Raw genomic sequence first — 17,129 nt, 5'->3', positions numbered from 1 at the left:
GGGAGCCCCCTGAGGGCACAGCCTGGAGCTGTCTTGGTCACTAGTATGTCCCCCACATTGTCCGACACAGAGCCAGGCGCCTGAGTAGCAGCTTGGTAAATGCTGAATGAGTGAACCAGCCTGCTCTGCGCCCGAATCTCTCCTGAACGGGTCATCACCCCATTACCCCGCCCAGCGCTAATGGTGAAATTATGAGCTTTGAGCCCACACGCCCCAGATGCGAAAGAAAAAATCCACAAAGTTGACGTTGAACGTGATTTATCGGGGCGTTGTCACAGGGGGAAAGCACATGAAGCGATTTTGCCTCCTGTTCCCCAGCGCTGCCCCAGCTAAGACTACCTCTCGTATAAATAAGTATAAAGACAGTTTGTAGAAAAAGGAGCACGCCGCCTCAGGCCTGGAAGACACATTAGAGCTTCAGCTTGGGGAAGAGGGAGGTGCCTGGTTCCCAGCCTCCTAGACTAGGAAGGCCAAGGTATGGGTGCAGGAGGAGGGGGACGGAGGGGCATCACCCACACCTGAGAAGGTGCTGGCGTCTTTGGTTTGGGCCAGGCGGCAAGCCCTCGGTCACAGCCACCTACCCTGCATCTCTAGAGGAAGGCAGCTCTGATTCCCAAGCCTCCTCTTCTAGGTCTGAAAGCCCTTCTTGCCACCAGTTGGCTAGGAGCAAGGGAAAGGGGGTCAGGGGTGGGAGGAGGGGGTCCCAAGGCTGAGGCTGGTGCCCGAGGAACGAGGCTGTGCTAGTCAGTGCTGGCACAGGACGTGGCTGTGGCCTGGGTCAGCAGAGTTCTCTCAGGAGTGGGGAGGATCCCATGGGGTCAGGGGAGGGCAGGACAGAGAGAACTGGGTCCCCGCCCAACAGCAGCAGCTCTCAGACCTTGTGGTGTCACACCCTCCTGAACCTCTGTCAGCGCTGGAATGGCCCCAGACGAACAGATGGGGTTGTGACTCTCCCAGGCAGACAGGTGGCTCCTGCATTTGTTCACAGGTGAGGTCTGGTTGCCCCAGGCGCCAGAGAGGAAATTCACCCTTCCCAGGCCTCCGGGAGCCAGCCTGCAGCCGGGAGAGGACTGACAAGGAGACGGTGATTACAGTCATCCCTATGGCAAGAGGCACATCACCCCTCAGAAGCCTTCCTGGCTGGTCAGAGGGCCCAGTCTGGTTCTGATACAAGGTGGGATGCAGCCATGGCACGTCCCCTCTCCAGTCTTCAAAACCTCTGTATCATGAAAGGGGCGGGCGCTGCCTGGGCGCCAGGGCCCTCCGGGCCTTCCACTCATGTCTTGCGTGGTGAACAATGCAACCTCTCCTAACCCCAAGGTCAACCCCCACGGCCAATCTCGGGGCACCGCCAGCCAGATGGGCACCATCCAGTAAGTCAACCCGGCAGTGGGCAAGTGGGTCAACCCTGGGCCAGCCCCTGAAGGAGGCGGATCAGGTTGTCCAGACCCCAGAGGTACCCATCCTCACGGTTGCCCTCAGCCCAGGGCAGTCGGTGGCTGAGCGTCTGGTGGTCAGGCAGGGCTACCGTCTTGCCAAAGTCAATCATCCAGACCCTGGCCAGGCCAGTGTGGTCATGCACGAAGAGGAGGGAGCTGCCCACCACCTGCAGCGACAGAGGAGGGAGGTTAGGGGGAGGGGCAGGCACTGGCTTGGGCCCCCTCCCCAACAGGCAGCTGAGCAGGGTGCTGAACTCTGGAGCCTGAACTCAGGCTGTCTGTGTTCAAATCCTGGCTCGGCCACTTAACTGGCTCGGTGGCCTTGGGCAGGTGACTTAACCTGTCTGTACTTCCGCTTGCTCACATACAAAGTGGGAATAAGGGAATAACCGTACCATTTACTCAAAGGCTGCCCTGCACGTTACATGTGGGAATTCATCCGTATAAGCTCTTAGAACAGTTGCCAGTATAGCAAACAGACGACAATGTTAACCATTACCCTTTTCCAAGCTGGGGTACAAACACCTGCAGAATCTTGCACGGGAGAAGCGGATAATGTCTTCCCCTTGGAGAACTGCTCAGACCCAGCAGAGGGCTGCTGGTGACCCTAGGGCACGGGGCTTCCATTCTCTAGACCTCAGTTTCCCCATCTGTCGAATGGTGATGCTAAGGTCATTGCAGCATTCCATGAAGCACTTTGCAGCGCTCGACACACTGCCCTCGGTAGATGCTGGTTTGGGGTTTTTTTGGGTTTTTTTGGCTTTGTTTTTTAGAAACAGTACTTTCGTTGCCTCCATGTGACTCCAGGTGGGCAAGCCCCTCCCCTTTTCCAGTCGGGTTTCAAACTCCACTGCTCCCAGAGAACCCAGGTGACGGGGCAGGTGAGCAGGTGGCTGGCAGAGGAGGCAGCCTCCACCCCACTCTGGCCTGCTGGCATATGGTGAGCAGCCCGGTGCTGCCACGTCTCCCAAAGTGCCAGGTAAACCGGAAGTCTCATGTTTTAGATGTTGGCAGCTTATTTTTTAAAATGCTAAGTCACCAGGTGGGTGAAACCGAACATGAGCACATAAGGGATGAGGTCCCCAGGCCTCCTCTTTGTGACTTGTGTGTAAAGCCCAAGGGCAGTGATGAGGACGGCAACGAGGATGACATCTGATGATAATGAACATGACGGTAACAGCTGGCACATGCCGAGGGTTTACTGTGGGCCATGCTCCCATGTATATAAACCTGCTTCGTCCTCCCCACGCCCACGGGGCAGGTGCTCTGTTAGCCCGTCCTGCCTGTCAAGGACACGGGTCTGCAGAAACACTCCCAGGCGCAGGTGGCTGAGGTGTGTAGAGCAGGATTCGAACCCAGGCAGCCCGACTCCCAGATCAAGGATCTTTCAGGAGTCGCCAGGAAAAAGAAGTGAGGGGGACCTGACAGGGGAGGTGGAAGAGCTTGGAGAGAGGAGGGAGAGGGAAAGGACACACGCTGCGACATCCCCACCTCATAGACCTGCTGAGACGGCCCCAGACTTCCAGAGACACGCAGGCTGCAGAAGGGAGGGAGGGGGGAGGGGGGGGAGCCACCAAATAGGAATGCAGCCACGGATAGTTGGAAATAATTATGATTACAAAATAATTTTAAGAGCAAGGAGTTAAATGTACTTCCATGCTCCAAAGGGCACTCGACAGTTGCTGGTCTCACACCTCAGCAGCCCTGCGAGGAAGGCACCATTGTTCTTCGTGTTAGGAGGAAACTGAGGCCTTAGAAAGTAAGTCCCGTACCCAGCGTGGAACAGCCTTCATTCCAGGCCACCTGTCTTGAGCCCCTGAAATCCCCTTTGCTGCCTACCATCAAAAAGCAAACCCCAAACCTTGGGGGTTCCTTTTAATAGCTTTGCCCGGTAATCTGTCAGCTGTTTGCCAGGCGCAGACCCCCCCCCCCCACTGAACCCCCAACCCCCCACCTCCCACCACCCTCACACACGTGGCCTTCTGCTCCCCATGGCAGCGGGGGCTCGCACCTCATGGGTCTTGAAGAAGGGGGAGTTCTCCAGAGCCTCACGAAGTTCTTCCAGGCGCGCCACGTACTTTCTCTGTGAGAGAGGGAGCATTTCACGGTCAGCACAGGGACTCTGTGGGTCCTTACCCACCTTGAGGCCTGACCTCATCCTATACCCTCAAAGGAGCGAGCAGACCACAGCCAGGAGGGGATCAAAGGGGCCACGGGGAAAATGGGTGGTGGGTGGGGGCTCGGATGCACTGGGGTAACACAGACAAGAGTGTGGTTGGGAGAATACGTGGATACTCATAATTCCTAGCAGCTCCTCCCGCCAAGAGTGGGGTCGAGTCCCTTTAATTTCGGCTGGGTCAGAAGATTTGCTTTGGCCAATAAAACATGGTGGAAATAATGGTGGCCATTCTGAGCCTAGCCAATCAAGACACTTTACAATTCCACTTGTTCTCGGGGCCACCTGTTTCTACGCTTAGAACGAGCCCAGGCTAGCTCGCTGCATCATGAGAGGCAAGCGGCCAAGTCGTGAGCCAATCACCAGACATAGGAGCAGGGCCCTCCTAGACCAGCCAGCGCTAGCCAAGCCACCAGCTGACCGCAGATGGTGAGCAACGCCAGCCAGTATTGGCCATCCTCGGCCTAAAGCAGAAGACCGTTGCCTTACAAGCAGCGATGATGGCGGGGGGCTTGAGCTGCTAAATACAGGGCCCGGTGTCCCGCTCACCAGGATTCCACGGTTCCCGTCCACAAAGTCCTCTAACACCTTTGTCACCTGCTCCAGCTCCCGTGTCTTCTTGAAATTGGTGTTGCAGGTCCCGTTGGCTTTCTGCAGGGCAAGGGGTGAAGGCCCAGTATCACCTTTTCCTTCTCACACCCGACACCAAGCAGCCTCAGGCATTTCCTGGGACCCCCTGCCTGCCCCTCACACTTGCTGGTTATTCAGGGGGAGCCAGCCCACCTGCTCAGCCCAGTTCAACCCAGCCCCAAATCACACTCCAGAGCAACCAGTCCTTCTGAGTCCAACCTTGAACCCACTGGTTGAGCCGGTTTAGCCAAGTGGGCTTTGGAGAAGGGTAGATCTGGCTTTGAACCATGACTCTGCTACTTCCTAGCTGGGCAGCCCTAAACAAGCCACCTCACCGCCCTCAGCCTCAGTTTCCTCACCTGGAAAATGGGGACTGCGTTGCTATTGGCTGCCTAAAGCTGGTATAAGAATTAAAGGAGATTGGATATGTAGGATGCAAAGCACAGTGCCTGGCGCACAATTAAGTAAGCACTCCATAAATGAGACTAATAATTTTTATGTCTGAGGGGGGCACAGAGAAGCCACCTGAGTCATTCTGTCACACCGTGCCAGATGCTGTGTGGGTGCTGATAACATGGAGGTAATAGGACAGACACAGTCAGGTGAAGGAGGCAGGTATAGAACACTAAAATCATCACAAAGGGAGAGAACACAATAATAGAATATAGGGAGCCATGAGGAGGTAAAGAGAGGGCCCTGATTGAGCAGGATGGAAATTAAGGTGGGCTTCTTGGAGGAAGCAAAATTTGAAAGGAGACAGGAAAATGACCGGGTATCAATCAGAGGGAACAGTAGGGGGAAGAGCATGTGCAGAGGTCCTGTGGCAGGAAAAGAAAACTCTTTCAAGGAAATGAAAGCACTGTGGTTTGAAGGTAGACAAAGAGGGAGGGAGAGAGGAGGGATGAGGCTAGACCCTGGAGGGCCCTCTAGGCCAGAGAACTTCTCCCGAGGGGACTAGGGAGCCATAGAAGGGTTTTGAATAGGAGAATGACAGTAGGTTGTACAACTTGGAAAGGTGCCTCAGGCGAGGCCGTGGGGAAACAGGCGGGGTGCACAATGATTCTACTCTTGTGAAAGGAGTTTGGCAATCTCTGGCAAAATTCCCAGCGCATTTCATCTCTGACCCCGTCTTCCTCCTTCTGGGAATCTAGTCTACAGTTAAACCTATACACTTGGAAAGTATCTCATGTACAAAGTGATTCACTGAGGCACTGTCTGTAATGGCAAAAAGTGGAAACGCAGGTGGCCATCTGTAGGGGACTGTGTCACATCCACAGAGAGCTAGTATATAACTGAGGAAGGAAGAGAGGAAAGGAAGGAAGGAAGGAAGGAAGGAAGGAAGGAAGGAAGGAAGGAAGGAAGGGAGGAAGGAAGGAAGGAAGACTTGCTATGGAATGAAAAGCTGTCCAGGTTTCTGCCACCGTTTGTGTAAGACTGGGAGGAGGAAACGTTAGGATATGCAATTGCATTTGTTTGTATTTGCAGGAAAAAATAGAAGAAATTGATAAAGTGGTTCCCCATGAGCAGGTCGGGGGTGGAGGGACAGAATGGGAAGGACATCAGCAGAGCTAGGAGAGAGATTTCCCCTGTATATCCCAGTATGTTATTTTGATTTTTGAACTGTGTGAATACCTCTTCAAATAATTAGGTGTAATTTACAAAAAAGGAGAGAAAGAAGGAAGGACAGAAAAAAGAAAATCTCTCCCCATAAGGGGGGAAAAGGATTCTTCAAGCTGCTGTGTTGGATGAGGATCAGAGGGGGTGAGACCACAACCCAGGAGCCCAGGAAGGCTAGGGAGGGAGAGACCAGGGAGGTTAGGGCAGGAGAGATGGGCTGGACCAGGGGCTGCGGGGAGGGGTGGAGACAGAATCTGGAGCTGCTCAAGGAGACAGATAAACAAAACTTGGTCACTGATGGGGGTGAGAGAGAAACAGGGCTTCCCAGAACCCCCGTCTATTCATCTTCTACAGTCTCCTGCTTTTTCTCCACATCCTGCTTCTTTCCAGCCTTCCCTGATGCCCATGCTCCCCAAGAAGCCTGGCCTCAGATCTAGCTCCCAGCACTCTGGTGACAGGCTAGCAGCTCCTGGCCTCACCTTGATGCCCTCAATCCGGAAGCCCAGGGTGGAGGTCGAGCTCACGGTCTCCCTCCACTGCATGTAGCGGGGCTTGGTAATGGCACCCTGGGCGTGTTCCTCAGGGGTGGGGGCCCCAGGGTCCACAGCCACCATCTTCTCATACATGTCCTTCCGGGGCCGGGGCCGTTCTCGTGCCTTCACCAGCTCCTCCTCCAGGTAGGTCCTGGGACAAAGAGGACGTGGCAAAGGAAACTATGAGGAACAAAGATGGAGGACATACTCCCTGATATCAAGGCAAGTTATAAAAACACAGCATGGCACAAGAACAGACAAATAGATCGATGGACCAGAACAGAGTCTAAAAACAGACACACATGTGTACATTCACCCAAATTATGACACAGAAGACCCAGTAATTCGGTGGAAAAAGGGAAATTTTTTCAATAAACAGTGCCAGGTCAAGAGAATAGCCATATGGGGGGCAGGGGGTGGGCAGGGTAAAGAACCTCAATCCCTACCTCACACCATATATAAAAATTAATTCTAGATGGATTGCAAATTTAGATGTGAAAGTTAAAACAATAAAGCTTGTAGAAGAAAACATAGGAGATCTTCATGAACTTGGAGTAGGTGGATTTCTTAAACACAAAGCTACTAATCATGATGACAAAAAATGACAAACTGGCCTAAATCAAAAGTGCTTCTGTTTATCAAAAGCTACTATTAAGAGAGTGAAATGGGAAAGCTGGACAATGTGTGCGTATGTATGTATGTGAGTCTCCAACAAAGGAATTGTATTCAGAATATATAAAGAATTACAAATCCAAAAGAAAATGACAGCCCAACAGAAAAATGGGCAGGGGCACCTGGGTGACTCAGTTGGTTAAGCGTCCGACTACTTTTGGCTCAGGTCATGATCTCATGGTTCCTGAGTTCGAGCCGCACACTGGGCCCCGTGCTGGCAGTGCGGATCCTGCTCAGGATTCTCTCCATCTCCCTCTCTCTCTCCCCCTCCCTGCTCGCTCTCTCAAAATAAATAAACCCAAAAAGGAAGAAAGAGAAAGAAGAAAGAAAGAAAGAAAGAAAGAAAGAAAGAAAGAAAGAAAGAAAGAAAGAAAGAAAAAGAAAGAAAGAAAGAAAGAAAGAAAGAAAGAAAGAAAGAAAGAAAGAAAGAAAGAAAGAAAGAAAGAAAGAAAGAGAAAAGAAAATTGGGCAAAATATTCAAAGAGGCACTTTTCACAAGAGGATCTCCAAGTGGCCAGCCAACCAATGCTCAACTTCTTTGGTCATCAGAGAAACAGAAATTAAAATCCTAATGAGACACTCACCAGAATGGTTACAATTAGCAATACCAAGCACCCTATGAGAAGATAAAAACAACTGGAACTCTCACACACTGCTGGTGGGAGCACATGCGGGTACTTACCACTCTGAAGACCTGAGAGGCACCATCTCCAAAATGCCCAACGCTGGCCCTCTGCATCTGCCCTGTGGCTAAACCCACCTGCTGCCCATCTTGCAGTCCATAATGGAGGGGCCCTCAAAATCCGCCAGGAGATCTTCCATCTGGTTGAAGGCCTGGCCATCCCGCTGCACCATGCCGTAGTAGGTGGGCACGAAGGGTCGCAGGGGGTCGCTCATCAGCTGCTCCAGGCTGCGCTGCTCACACTGACAGAAACGCTTCAGGATCCGACCATCCTCTCCTGCCTGGAAGTTCCCTATGGGAGCACAGCCGACGAGAGGGTCAGAAGCTGGATCAGCCGGAGCCTCCCCTCATCTCCCGCGAACGTCAGATCCTGGCTGCCCTCATCTTGCCTGACCCCTTCCAGAAGGCTTTCTCTCCTTCCTGCACCTCTCAAAGTCTTAGCCAACATGTGGCAAGGGAAGGGCCTACTGCTGCTCCTCATTTCAACAGAGTCCTGTTCACAGCATGTAGGGGCCTCACTTGTTTTGTCATTTCAGGTTGTGAGCTCATGATGGGCTGTGGGAATCTGTGTGAGATCAGATTCGAGAGCGTGCGGCTCCAGAGCAGCTCTGCATCTGCTTCTGCCTGGAGTCCCGCCGTGCTGGCGCCCGGGGCCACTTCATGTCAACTGACAACTCAGGCATTTCCTGGACCGCACGGACCGTGTAGATCAGCGTTACAAACTCTTATTGGGGCAAATCGTATTTTCAGCTTGTACGCGCCAAAGATGGCCACAACAACAGTTCCTGTCTCACGGGTTCTTCCAGAATTTCACCACTCCCCACCAAGAAGTGGAATCTAAGTCTTCTCTCCTTGAATCTGGGAGGGCTTCTGGCAGAAATGACACCGTGACTTCAGATTCGAGGTCACAAAAGGAGATGCGACCTCCACTTTGTTGGCAGAGACGACTGCCTTTGCGGTCCGGAGATGCCACGTAAGAAAGCAGACTCCTTGTGGCGCCTGGTGGCTCAGTCGGTTAAGCGTCCGACTGTGGCTCAGGTCATGATCTCACGGTTTGTGAGTTCGGGCCCCACACTGGGCTCTCTGCTGTCAGTGCAGGGCCCACTTCGGATCCACTGTCCCCCTCTCTCTCTGCCGCTCCCCTGCTCATTCTCTCTCACTCTCTCTCTGTAAATAAATAAGCTTTAAAAAAAAAAAAAAAATGAGGGGCGCCTGGATGGCTCAGTTGGTTAAGCGTTTAACTTTGGCTGAGGTCACGGTCTCATGGTTCATGAGTTCAAGGCCCACATCAGGCTCTGTGCTGATAGCTCAGAACCTGGAGCCTGCTTTAGATTCTCTCTCTCTCTCTCTCTCTCTCTCTCTCTCTCTCCCCCTCTCTCTCAAAAATAAATAAACATTTAAAAATTAAAAAAAAAAATTTAAAAAAGCTGACTCCTCTGAGGCCACCGTATTGTAAGGAAGCCCAGGCTGCTCCACAGAGAAGCCACATATAAGCTCTCCAGCCAGCGGCCCCAGCTGAGACTCAGCCAACAATCGGTTGTGAGGCACGTGAGTGAATGAACCTCAAAAGTTTCCACCTTGCAGTTCCAAGTTGTCCTACCCCAGACTCCATGGAGTAGCAACAAGCCATCCCTGCCATGCCCGGTCTGGACTCCTGACCCCAAACCCGGGAGTGCAATAAAATAGTTGTTTTATCCCACTAAGTTTTCTTTTAACCACCACTAACTTTTGAGGGTTCTTTGGTATTTTAACTCAGTAACTGGAAAACATGGCGACGGCAGCCCCAGGTTTACAGTGTCGGGGGTGTGGGCGTGGGGGCTGGCCTTTTCAATGACTCAGATCTAAGGATACACTAGGTAGGTAAGCTCCCTTCTTATCTTCCTTTGCTGGTGGGCCCGATCTGTCTTGTCCCCACCGGTACACATTTTTGTGAATAAAGTTTTATTACAACACAGACACAGTCATGTGTTGATGTATCATCTCTGGCTGCTTTCGTGCTAAAACAACAGAATTGTGCGGTTGTGACAGAGACCGTATGGCTCACAAAACCCAGGACGTTTATCATCTAGCCCTTTACAAAATATGTTATGTCCTAGGCATTGTGCCGCTATGCGCCAGAGACATCACACTAGGTGCTGGGAGAAACCATTAGAGCTGCTATTTATTGAGCACCTACTATATTCTGGACATGGAGGGGCTGAGGAATGATTATTTCTACTTATGAGGGGCCTGTGTCTCAATCTTCATATATATATATTTTGATGGTAACTCTCCAGTGAACCCTGCAAAGGAGGTAGGATTAGCTCCATATTACAAGTGACGAGGCCCAGTGAGAGGAAGTAACTTACCCAGGATCACCTGTAAATAAGTGCAGAATTAGGGTTTGTGCCCAGGACCATTTTTCCCCCAGGGTTGAGGATTTGCTCCCCATCCCCCTGGCACTGGGAACAGCCCTCAGCCCCTGCCCAGGCCTAAGCACTTCCCGTAACAGCCTCAGGAGGTGGAGACTGTCCTCAAGCCCATTTGACAGATGGGGAGACTTGAACTATAGAGAATGGCCCTGTAGCTTTCTTTCCCCAGCTCAGCTGTCTCTGCCCAGCCTGTCTGCCCGCCCCCCCCCCACCCGGCCGTCCCCTGCACCCCTGCTCTCACCAGCGTGTCCTGACAGCTGGACCCAAGGGTAGTGTTTTCGGAAGGAGACCACGAAGGGCGAATATCTCAGAACTGTCTTCAGCTTCTTCCACGGTTTGTTCTGTTGTGAGGCACAGCAGGGTGGGGTCACTGCCAAGGCTGGGGAGGGTGGGGGATGGGATGCAGCACAGAGGGGAAGCGGGTGGACCAGGGGGCTTCCTGGGAGTGCTGCTCCCGAGCTCATTGGGGTGAGCGAAGCCCACTAGTTCAGCAGTCTTGAGATTCCCCATAGGCCTCAGCAAAGGTGGGGAAGAGTCTGTCCATTTCTCTCTGTCCTCGTCATCATTTTCTTTAGACCCTTGTCTTTCTGTCCTTTTCAAATGAGTAAAAATAGGCCAGGTCACACACCAAAAACTTGGAAACCTCACTTCTGTCCTGAAACCAAGTCAGACCTTCTGGAGAAAATGATAGAGGCAGGACTTGATGAATGGAGGCTGAACCACAGAGAAAGACACAATTAGAAACAGATGGCAAGGTGACGACAGAGACAGAGAGGGACAGAGATGGACACTGGGGCAGTCAGGAGAGCTGCTCACCAAACAGCTCCAGCCCATCCTCCCTTCTAGGGACATCCCTGCTACCTTGAACTTCGGCTACTGGCTTGCTTTGGCAAGTGAAATGTGAGCCTAAGCGTTAAAGCCAGTACGTGATTCTCCATGTTCCTTTCCCTGCTGTGGAAGTGGGTGGGGAGTGTGGAAAGAGAAATAGAAGCTTCCTCGGTCTGGGCCTTGAGTGAAGACATCACCCACCAGTGGCCCATGGTACATGTGCAGTGTCAACAATAATAATCCTTCGTGGTTCCAAGTCACTAAGTTCGGGGGTTGCCTGTTACCACAGCAAATCCTGACCTAGCCTGACTAATACAGTGACAGGTTACCAAAAGACAAAGAGAGAAATATAGAAAGACAGAAAGGGAGACACGCATACCAAGTAATGACGGGAAAGAAAAAAATAAATGGAAGCAAAGAAAGAGAGAGAACAGCAAGAGAAAACCAGTAAAGCAAACCGAAAACAAAGATTTCATTGTATCACGTTGACTCAATCAAGAGGTTCTTGAGACTGGCTTAGAGTCTGATTCACATGTATGAGCACGCGTGCAAACACATGAATACATTCTCTGCTCCAGGCATATGGCAGTCCCTTAGACAAGTATTAGGAGAATGGGTCCTCTCCAGAGAAGGAATCTGTGTGGCTCATCCCCCCACTACCTTGGGGTCAAGGCCATGTTCTCTCCCGCCTACTCAGAGCCCAGCTACCTAGCAGACATCTAATTGACAGTGGGAAGGTCAAGCAGAGGCAGGGTGTTGGACTACGGGATTCAGGAAGGGCTATTCCTTCCACCCTCCAGCTGCCAGCCATGAAGGGGAGGTGATTAATAAAGGTTCCTGTTTACTAAGTACCTGGAACATTCCAGGCACAATGACAAAGACTCGGTGAGCCATAACCTACTTAATCCTAAAAACACAACCCCAGGAGGATTGTTGACACTGTGTTACAGAGGAAACAGAGGCTCAGGGGGATGAAGTCACTTGCCTAAATCACACAGCACAGTGCTGGGGTTCTAACTCTGAACCCACTGCCCTGGGCTTACACACTACAGCCCTGCTGGGCTATAAACTCTGAAGGCAGGGATTGGGGTTGTCATGGTTATGACTGTGTCCCCAGCCCATGACCTAGCACACAACAGCTGTTCCAAAAGCATTGCTTGGATTGAGGGAGGTTAGTTGTAACTATCTTTTTTTTTCTTTTTAATCATAAGCAGTTCATATCTTGTCTCTTTCTTGGACCTGATGGTTAATCTGCGCTTTCTCAGATGATTTCATGATGGTCTCATCTCCCATGTCCCCTCCTCCAGGAAGTCCTCTCTGATACCTCAGGTGTGGCCAATCACCTCCTGCGATCTTCCACGACACTAGGCGTCCCCCATCCCAGCCCCCTGACCATTCTGTATGGTGATGGGCCTGTCTTCTCCACTGGCCTGGGAGCTCCATGAGGGTAATGTCTCAGTCACTGCTGTGTCCCTAGCAAAACCAACACAGGGCTGGACACATACCAGAGGATCAGAGACTGTCAGTGGTCTGATTAGGAGGACAGGATGGATGTGTGAAGGAAGGAAGCGGGGAGGAAAGGAAGAAAGTTGTGGGACTTCTAAGGTCAGATGGGATTTCAAAATTAAGCCAGAAGGAAGCAAGGGTTTGTTTTCTGGGCGGTGGGAAATGAGTGAGCAACAGCTCACGAGCGGAGGCAGGATGGTGGCAGGGCGTTCGAGGAACAGTGTGCACTTTGGCCTCCTTGCAGTGGAGGGGGGTTAGGAGGGGAGAAGGGAAGCTGAATGCGGGAAGCAGCCTGGAGACAGGAAGCTCTAAACACAGGGTTGAACTCCTGATCGCTATCTGGAGGGCCCTGGGGAGCCACCGAGGGTGCTGAAAAGCAGGGAGAGTTCAAGAGTTGACCAGAGGTGGGTCTTGGAAGCAGATTATGGAAGGATGAAGAAAAACTGGAGACACGGAGGCGTGGGAAGAAAGCAAGTTAGGGACGGATCCACCCATACACCACAGAGCTTGAAATAACTGGGTTTTCAACTCAGCCAGGACTGAGTTAGAATCCTGGCTCCGACCAGGCTTGGCCAGCCCTAAGCAAGTGACCTCACCTCTGCACACCTGTTCCCTCATCTATAAAATGGAGACAATAATAGTCCCAATGTGATTGTGCTGTTGTAAGGGTTAACACATACACAACCCTTAGAAAAGTGCCTGGTATGCGAAGGGTTTGAATCCCAGCTCTGTGTCTTCCAAAGTGTGTGACCTTGGACAAGTGTCATTGACCTCATCTGTAAAATGGGGAGAATAACAGTATCTCCCTCATAGGGCTACTGTAAGGATTAAAAAAGTTAATACGAGCAAGGAGCTTAGTACAGAGCTGGGCGTGAGTACTAGTTGCTATTTTTTTTCCCCATTCACTCCCAGATCAGCTGTTTGGAGATGCCAAGAACGTGAGAGAGTAGGTGGAGGGAACAGCTAAGGCAGAAAGACCAGAGGGTCAGCTCCTGTGCTCTGGCACAGGCAGGTTGAGGCAGGTCTGTCTCTACCTGTGGCCACACGTGTAAGCACATTCCTAAGGGAGCCCCCGTGGGGTGAGGGGGGCTCAGGGCAGACTCTGGCCAGGGGCCCCAGACAATGGGAGGGCCCAGCAGGCCAACCTACTTGAGTCTGTCACACCTGCCTCCCAGCTGACCTTCCCTGAACCTGCCCTGCCAGCCCTCCTGATTCACCAGGAGAGAACCGCACCCAAGGTGGGGGGCATGGGGGGGGGTGGCACCCAAGGTGGGGGGCATGGGGGGGGGTGGCGGTGAGGGTGGAGGATATAAACAAGAGTGTGCAGGGGGCCCCCTGGGGAGCTGGGAAGCAATGGTGAAACCAGACGGTCTCTGGCTAAGCTGGGGGTCCTCAGCGTCTGGGGCTCACACAGCCCTCTGAGAAGCTGATAAAAGTTGGGGGGGCTCACTCCCTACAAAAGCAAATGGCTAAAGGGTGGCAAAGGTTCATGACCCCTTAAGGCAGCCACAGTGCCTTAAAAATTTAGGGTAAAGGGTGGCTAATTTAGAGCACCTGGGTGGCTCAGTCGTTTAAGTGTCTGACTCTTGATTTCAGCTCAGGTCATCATCTCATGGTGCTGCGCCTGCTTGGGATTCTCTCCCTTTCTCCCTGCCTCTCCCCTGCAGGTGAGCTCGCGCGCTCGCTCCCTCTCTCAAAATAAATAAAAATATTTTTTAAAAACTTAGGTTAAAAAGTGTACCCTTTCTGTCCTCCTTTACTTGTGCTCTTCTAGAGGATCCGACAGAAATCATACATAGTTGCTTCAAAAATATGTGTGTAAACACACACAGACTCCCACGATCACACAATTTCAGGAGTCCCTGGGCACCATTAAGTCAGCCAGTGGCTGTCCATTTTAGACCCCAGGACCGGAGGCAGTGGGTGAGGAGAAAGGGAAAGGATCAGGAGGATGCCTGGAGAGGGTCGGTAACCTGGCTGGTCAGAGGGAGGAGGTCGACAGATAGAAGAGGTATCTGGAGATAAAATTGCTCGTGGGTGCTAGAAAACTTCTCAAAGCAAAGGCAGGGGGATAAGGGGTCTGGGGAGATGTGGCCCAAGGGCAGAACGGTTCCCACTCACCCCAGACCTGTCCTCGGGGTCGCTGGCACCTCCGCCCCCGGCCACCACATCATCCTCAGACTCGTCGAAAGAGGAGGCAGAGGAGAAGCCGCCACTGCCCCCCTCAGCCCGGGAGGGGGGTCCCACTGGCTGAGCATCAGGCTCAGGTGTTTCAGGAGTGATGATGAGGCGGGGCACAGGGGTCAAGGGGCTACACTCCAGGCGAGAGTACAGGTGAGCCCCCAAGTCCCTGGGTTCTGGTTCCTCTAACAGGCCATCCTGCTTGGATTCCCCCAAAAGACAGTCTGTCCCAGGTTCTGTCTGGGGTCCATGAGTATCTTGTGTCTGGGGACCATCAATGCCAGGCCGAGTCCAGGAGCCAACAGAATCTTGCTGTGTTGGGAAACCATCAGTGCCAACCTGCTTCCAGGCTGTTTTAGTATCCTGTTGTATCTGGGAGCCATCAGTGTACAATTCTTTCCAGGAGCCATCGGCACTTGGCTCTGTTGAGGGACAGGCCCCCTCTGGCTCAGTCCGGAGGCTGGACCTGTTCCTATGGGTCCAGAGGTTATCAGCCCAGGTCTTGGCCCTCTCTGGTTGGGTCTGTGACCCATGTATTTCTATCTCTGTCCAGGGCCCATCAACGACGGGCTGTGTCCAGAGGCTGGCCTTCTCTGGCTGAGGCTGGAGGTCAGACCAGTGTGAATCAGTCAAAAAGCCATCTGTCCCAGTTTCAGTCCAGGGACCGGCTGTCTCCAGCCCTGAGCAGTGGCTGCTCCTTTCTGGATGTGTCCGGAGGCTAGATATGTCTGTCTCCGTTTTGGGGCCGGGCCGCTCAGTCTCCGCTCCGAGGCCAGCTGCTTCAGGCTCAACCTGTCCGTCTGTCCCCGGCTCAGGCCCGAGGCCGACCCTCTCGGGCTCGCTGTAGAGGCTGGACCCCTCGGGGCTGGTCCGGGGCCCGCCCCCGTCCGGCCGCCCCGCCGGGCCCCCTGCACCTGGCCCAGGTCGCTGCTGCCCCGGCTGCCGCCGCCGCCCCCCTCGCGGCGCCTCTAGCCCCATGCGGGCCGCCCCCGGCAGCTCCCCGGCCTCTGCCTCGCTTAGGCTCCCCCGGCACGGGCAGCGCCTCATGCCCGCTCCCTAGGTTCGGGCTTCGACCCGACCCGGCCCCTCCTGCCCCTTTAAATCCCGCGAGGGGTGTGGCTGGGGAGCCCCAACTCCCGGGTTCCGGCCCGCGGAGCTCCAGCTCGCCCGGCCACCCAGGGGTTAACCGATACTCCCTCCCCCGCGCCCCGGGAAAGCCCCGAAGCCCCGCCCCCACCGGACGTGACGAAAGGGGGACGGGCGTTGCCTGGCCCCGCCCTCTCGGGTTGAAGCGGGGTGGGCACCTAGAGCTAGCTCTGCGTCCAGGTTCTGTACTGCGTTCCGGGGTCCTGGTTGCGGGCCGGTGGGATCCCTTCCTAGACCCCTGCAACGAATCCGATCTTCCTACACCCTCGAATATCCAGTTTAGCCTCCCTGGAACCTTCGGGGACGAATCTAGCAGCGCGCCCATTCTTCAAAGGGGGCAAGGACTGACTTTGAAAGACGGAAATTCTAGTGACCTGGGTTCGAGACCCGCCTCTGCCACTTCCTAGCAGTGTTACCTTGAGTGTGTGACTTATGTTTCCCCGCTCCTGCCCCAGCCCCAGGCTCATTTTCTCACCTGTAAAATGAGGATACATAATACCATTGTATTGTTTTCGAAAACGTGTGTTCAATGCCACAAGAGCCAAGCATTTTTGAACAACAGGGAAATTAAGGCCCAGAGCAGCGAAAGAATTTATCTAAAGGCAAAGTGAGGGGGCGCCTGGGTGGTGCAGTCGGTTAAGCGTCCGACTTCAGCCAGGTCAAGATCTCGCGGTCCGTGAGTTCAAGCCCCGCGTCAGGCTCTGGGCTGATGGCTCGGAGCCTGGAGCCTGTGTCCGATTCTGTGTCTCCCTCTCTCTCTGCCCCTCCCCCGTTCATGCTCCGTCTCTCTCTGTCCCAAAAATAAATAAACGTTGAAAAAAAAATAAAATAAAGGCAAAGTGAGGATGCCTGTTTTCAAATCCTGGCTCCAACACTCACTTTTGGGATGATCTTTCCCCACAGTCTTGTCTCCTCAGAGCCTCAGTTTTCTCATCCGTAAAAAGGTTAGCGTTAATAGTTTTCTCGCAAGACTGTTATGGGAATTTTTACTTATTTATAACAACATTTACATTTGTACTCTTGCTTTGTGCCAGGTGCTGTACCTGCCAGTTTATACCCCAACTCCTGTGAGGTAGGGATCATCATTTTCCCTTGCACAAACAGGAGAACAGAGGCACAGAAAGACGAAGCAGTGAGTCCAAGATCACACATCTAAGTTGTGTAGATTTGAATTCAGGCCTACTTAACCTAAAGCCTGGACTTTGGTTGCCTACAGGGCAATATAACTTGTTTAAGGCTGTGGGTGTTGGAGAAAGAGCCAGAAGTTGAGTATTTCCTCTAAATCAGATCATATCCTCCTCTGCTCAG

At 53.0% G+C, this 17,129-nt stretch overlaps 1 protein-coding gene across 1 annotated transcript; it reads right to left on the bottom strand.

Annotated features, from left to right (window-relative positions):
* Positions 1-241: 241 nt before the first annotated feature.
* Positions 242-15,871, bottom strand: ITPKC (inositol-trisphosphate 3-kinase C). The gene is made up of 7 exons (XM_025914719.2): positions 14,616-15,871; positions 10,402-10,501; positions 7,828-8,041; positions 6,342-6,546; positions 4,165-4,266; positions 3,451-3,522; positions 242-1,606 (listed from the first exon to the last, which is right to left on the bottom strand). The coding sequence occupies exons 1-7, from the start codon at positions 15,720-15,722 to the stop codon at positions 1,403-1,405; spliced, it is 2,004 nt and encodes a 667-aa protein (XP_025770504.1). The 5' UTR covers positions 15,723-15,871; the 3' UTR covers positions 242-1,402.
* Positions 15,872-17,129: the final 1,258 nt, after the last annotated feature.

Source organism: Puma concolor, chromosome E2 (genome assembly GCF_028749965.1).
Source record: "Puma concolor isolate L17-30 chromosome E2, mPumCon1.1.hap2, whole genome shotgun sequence".
In the NCBI taxonomy this organism is placed as follows: Eukaryota; Metazoa; Chordata; class Mammalia; order Carnivora; family Felidae; genus Puma; species Puma concolor.
Note: the sequence above shows the minus strand (reverse complement) of the source record. Positions and strands in the feature narration are given on the sequence as shown.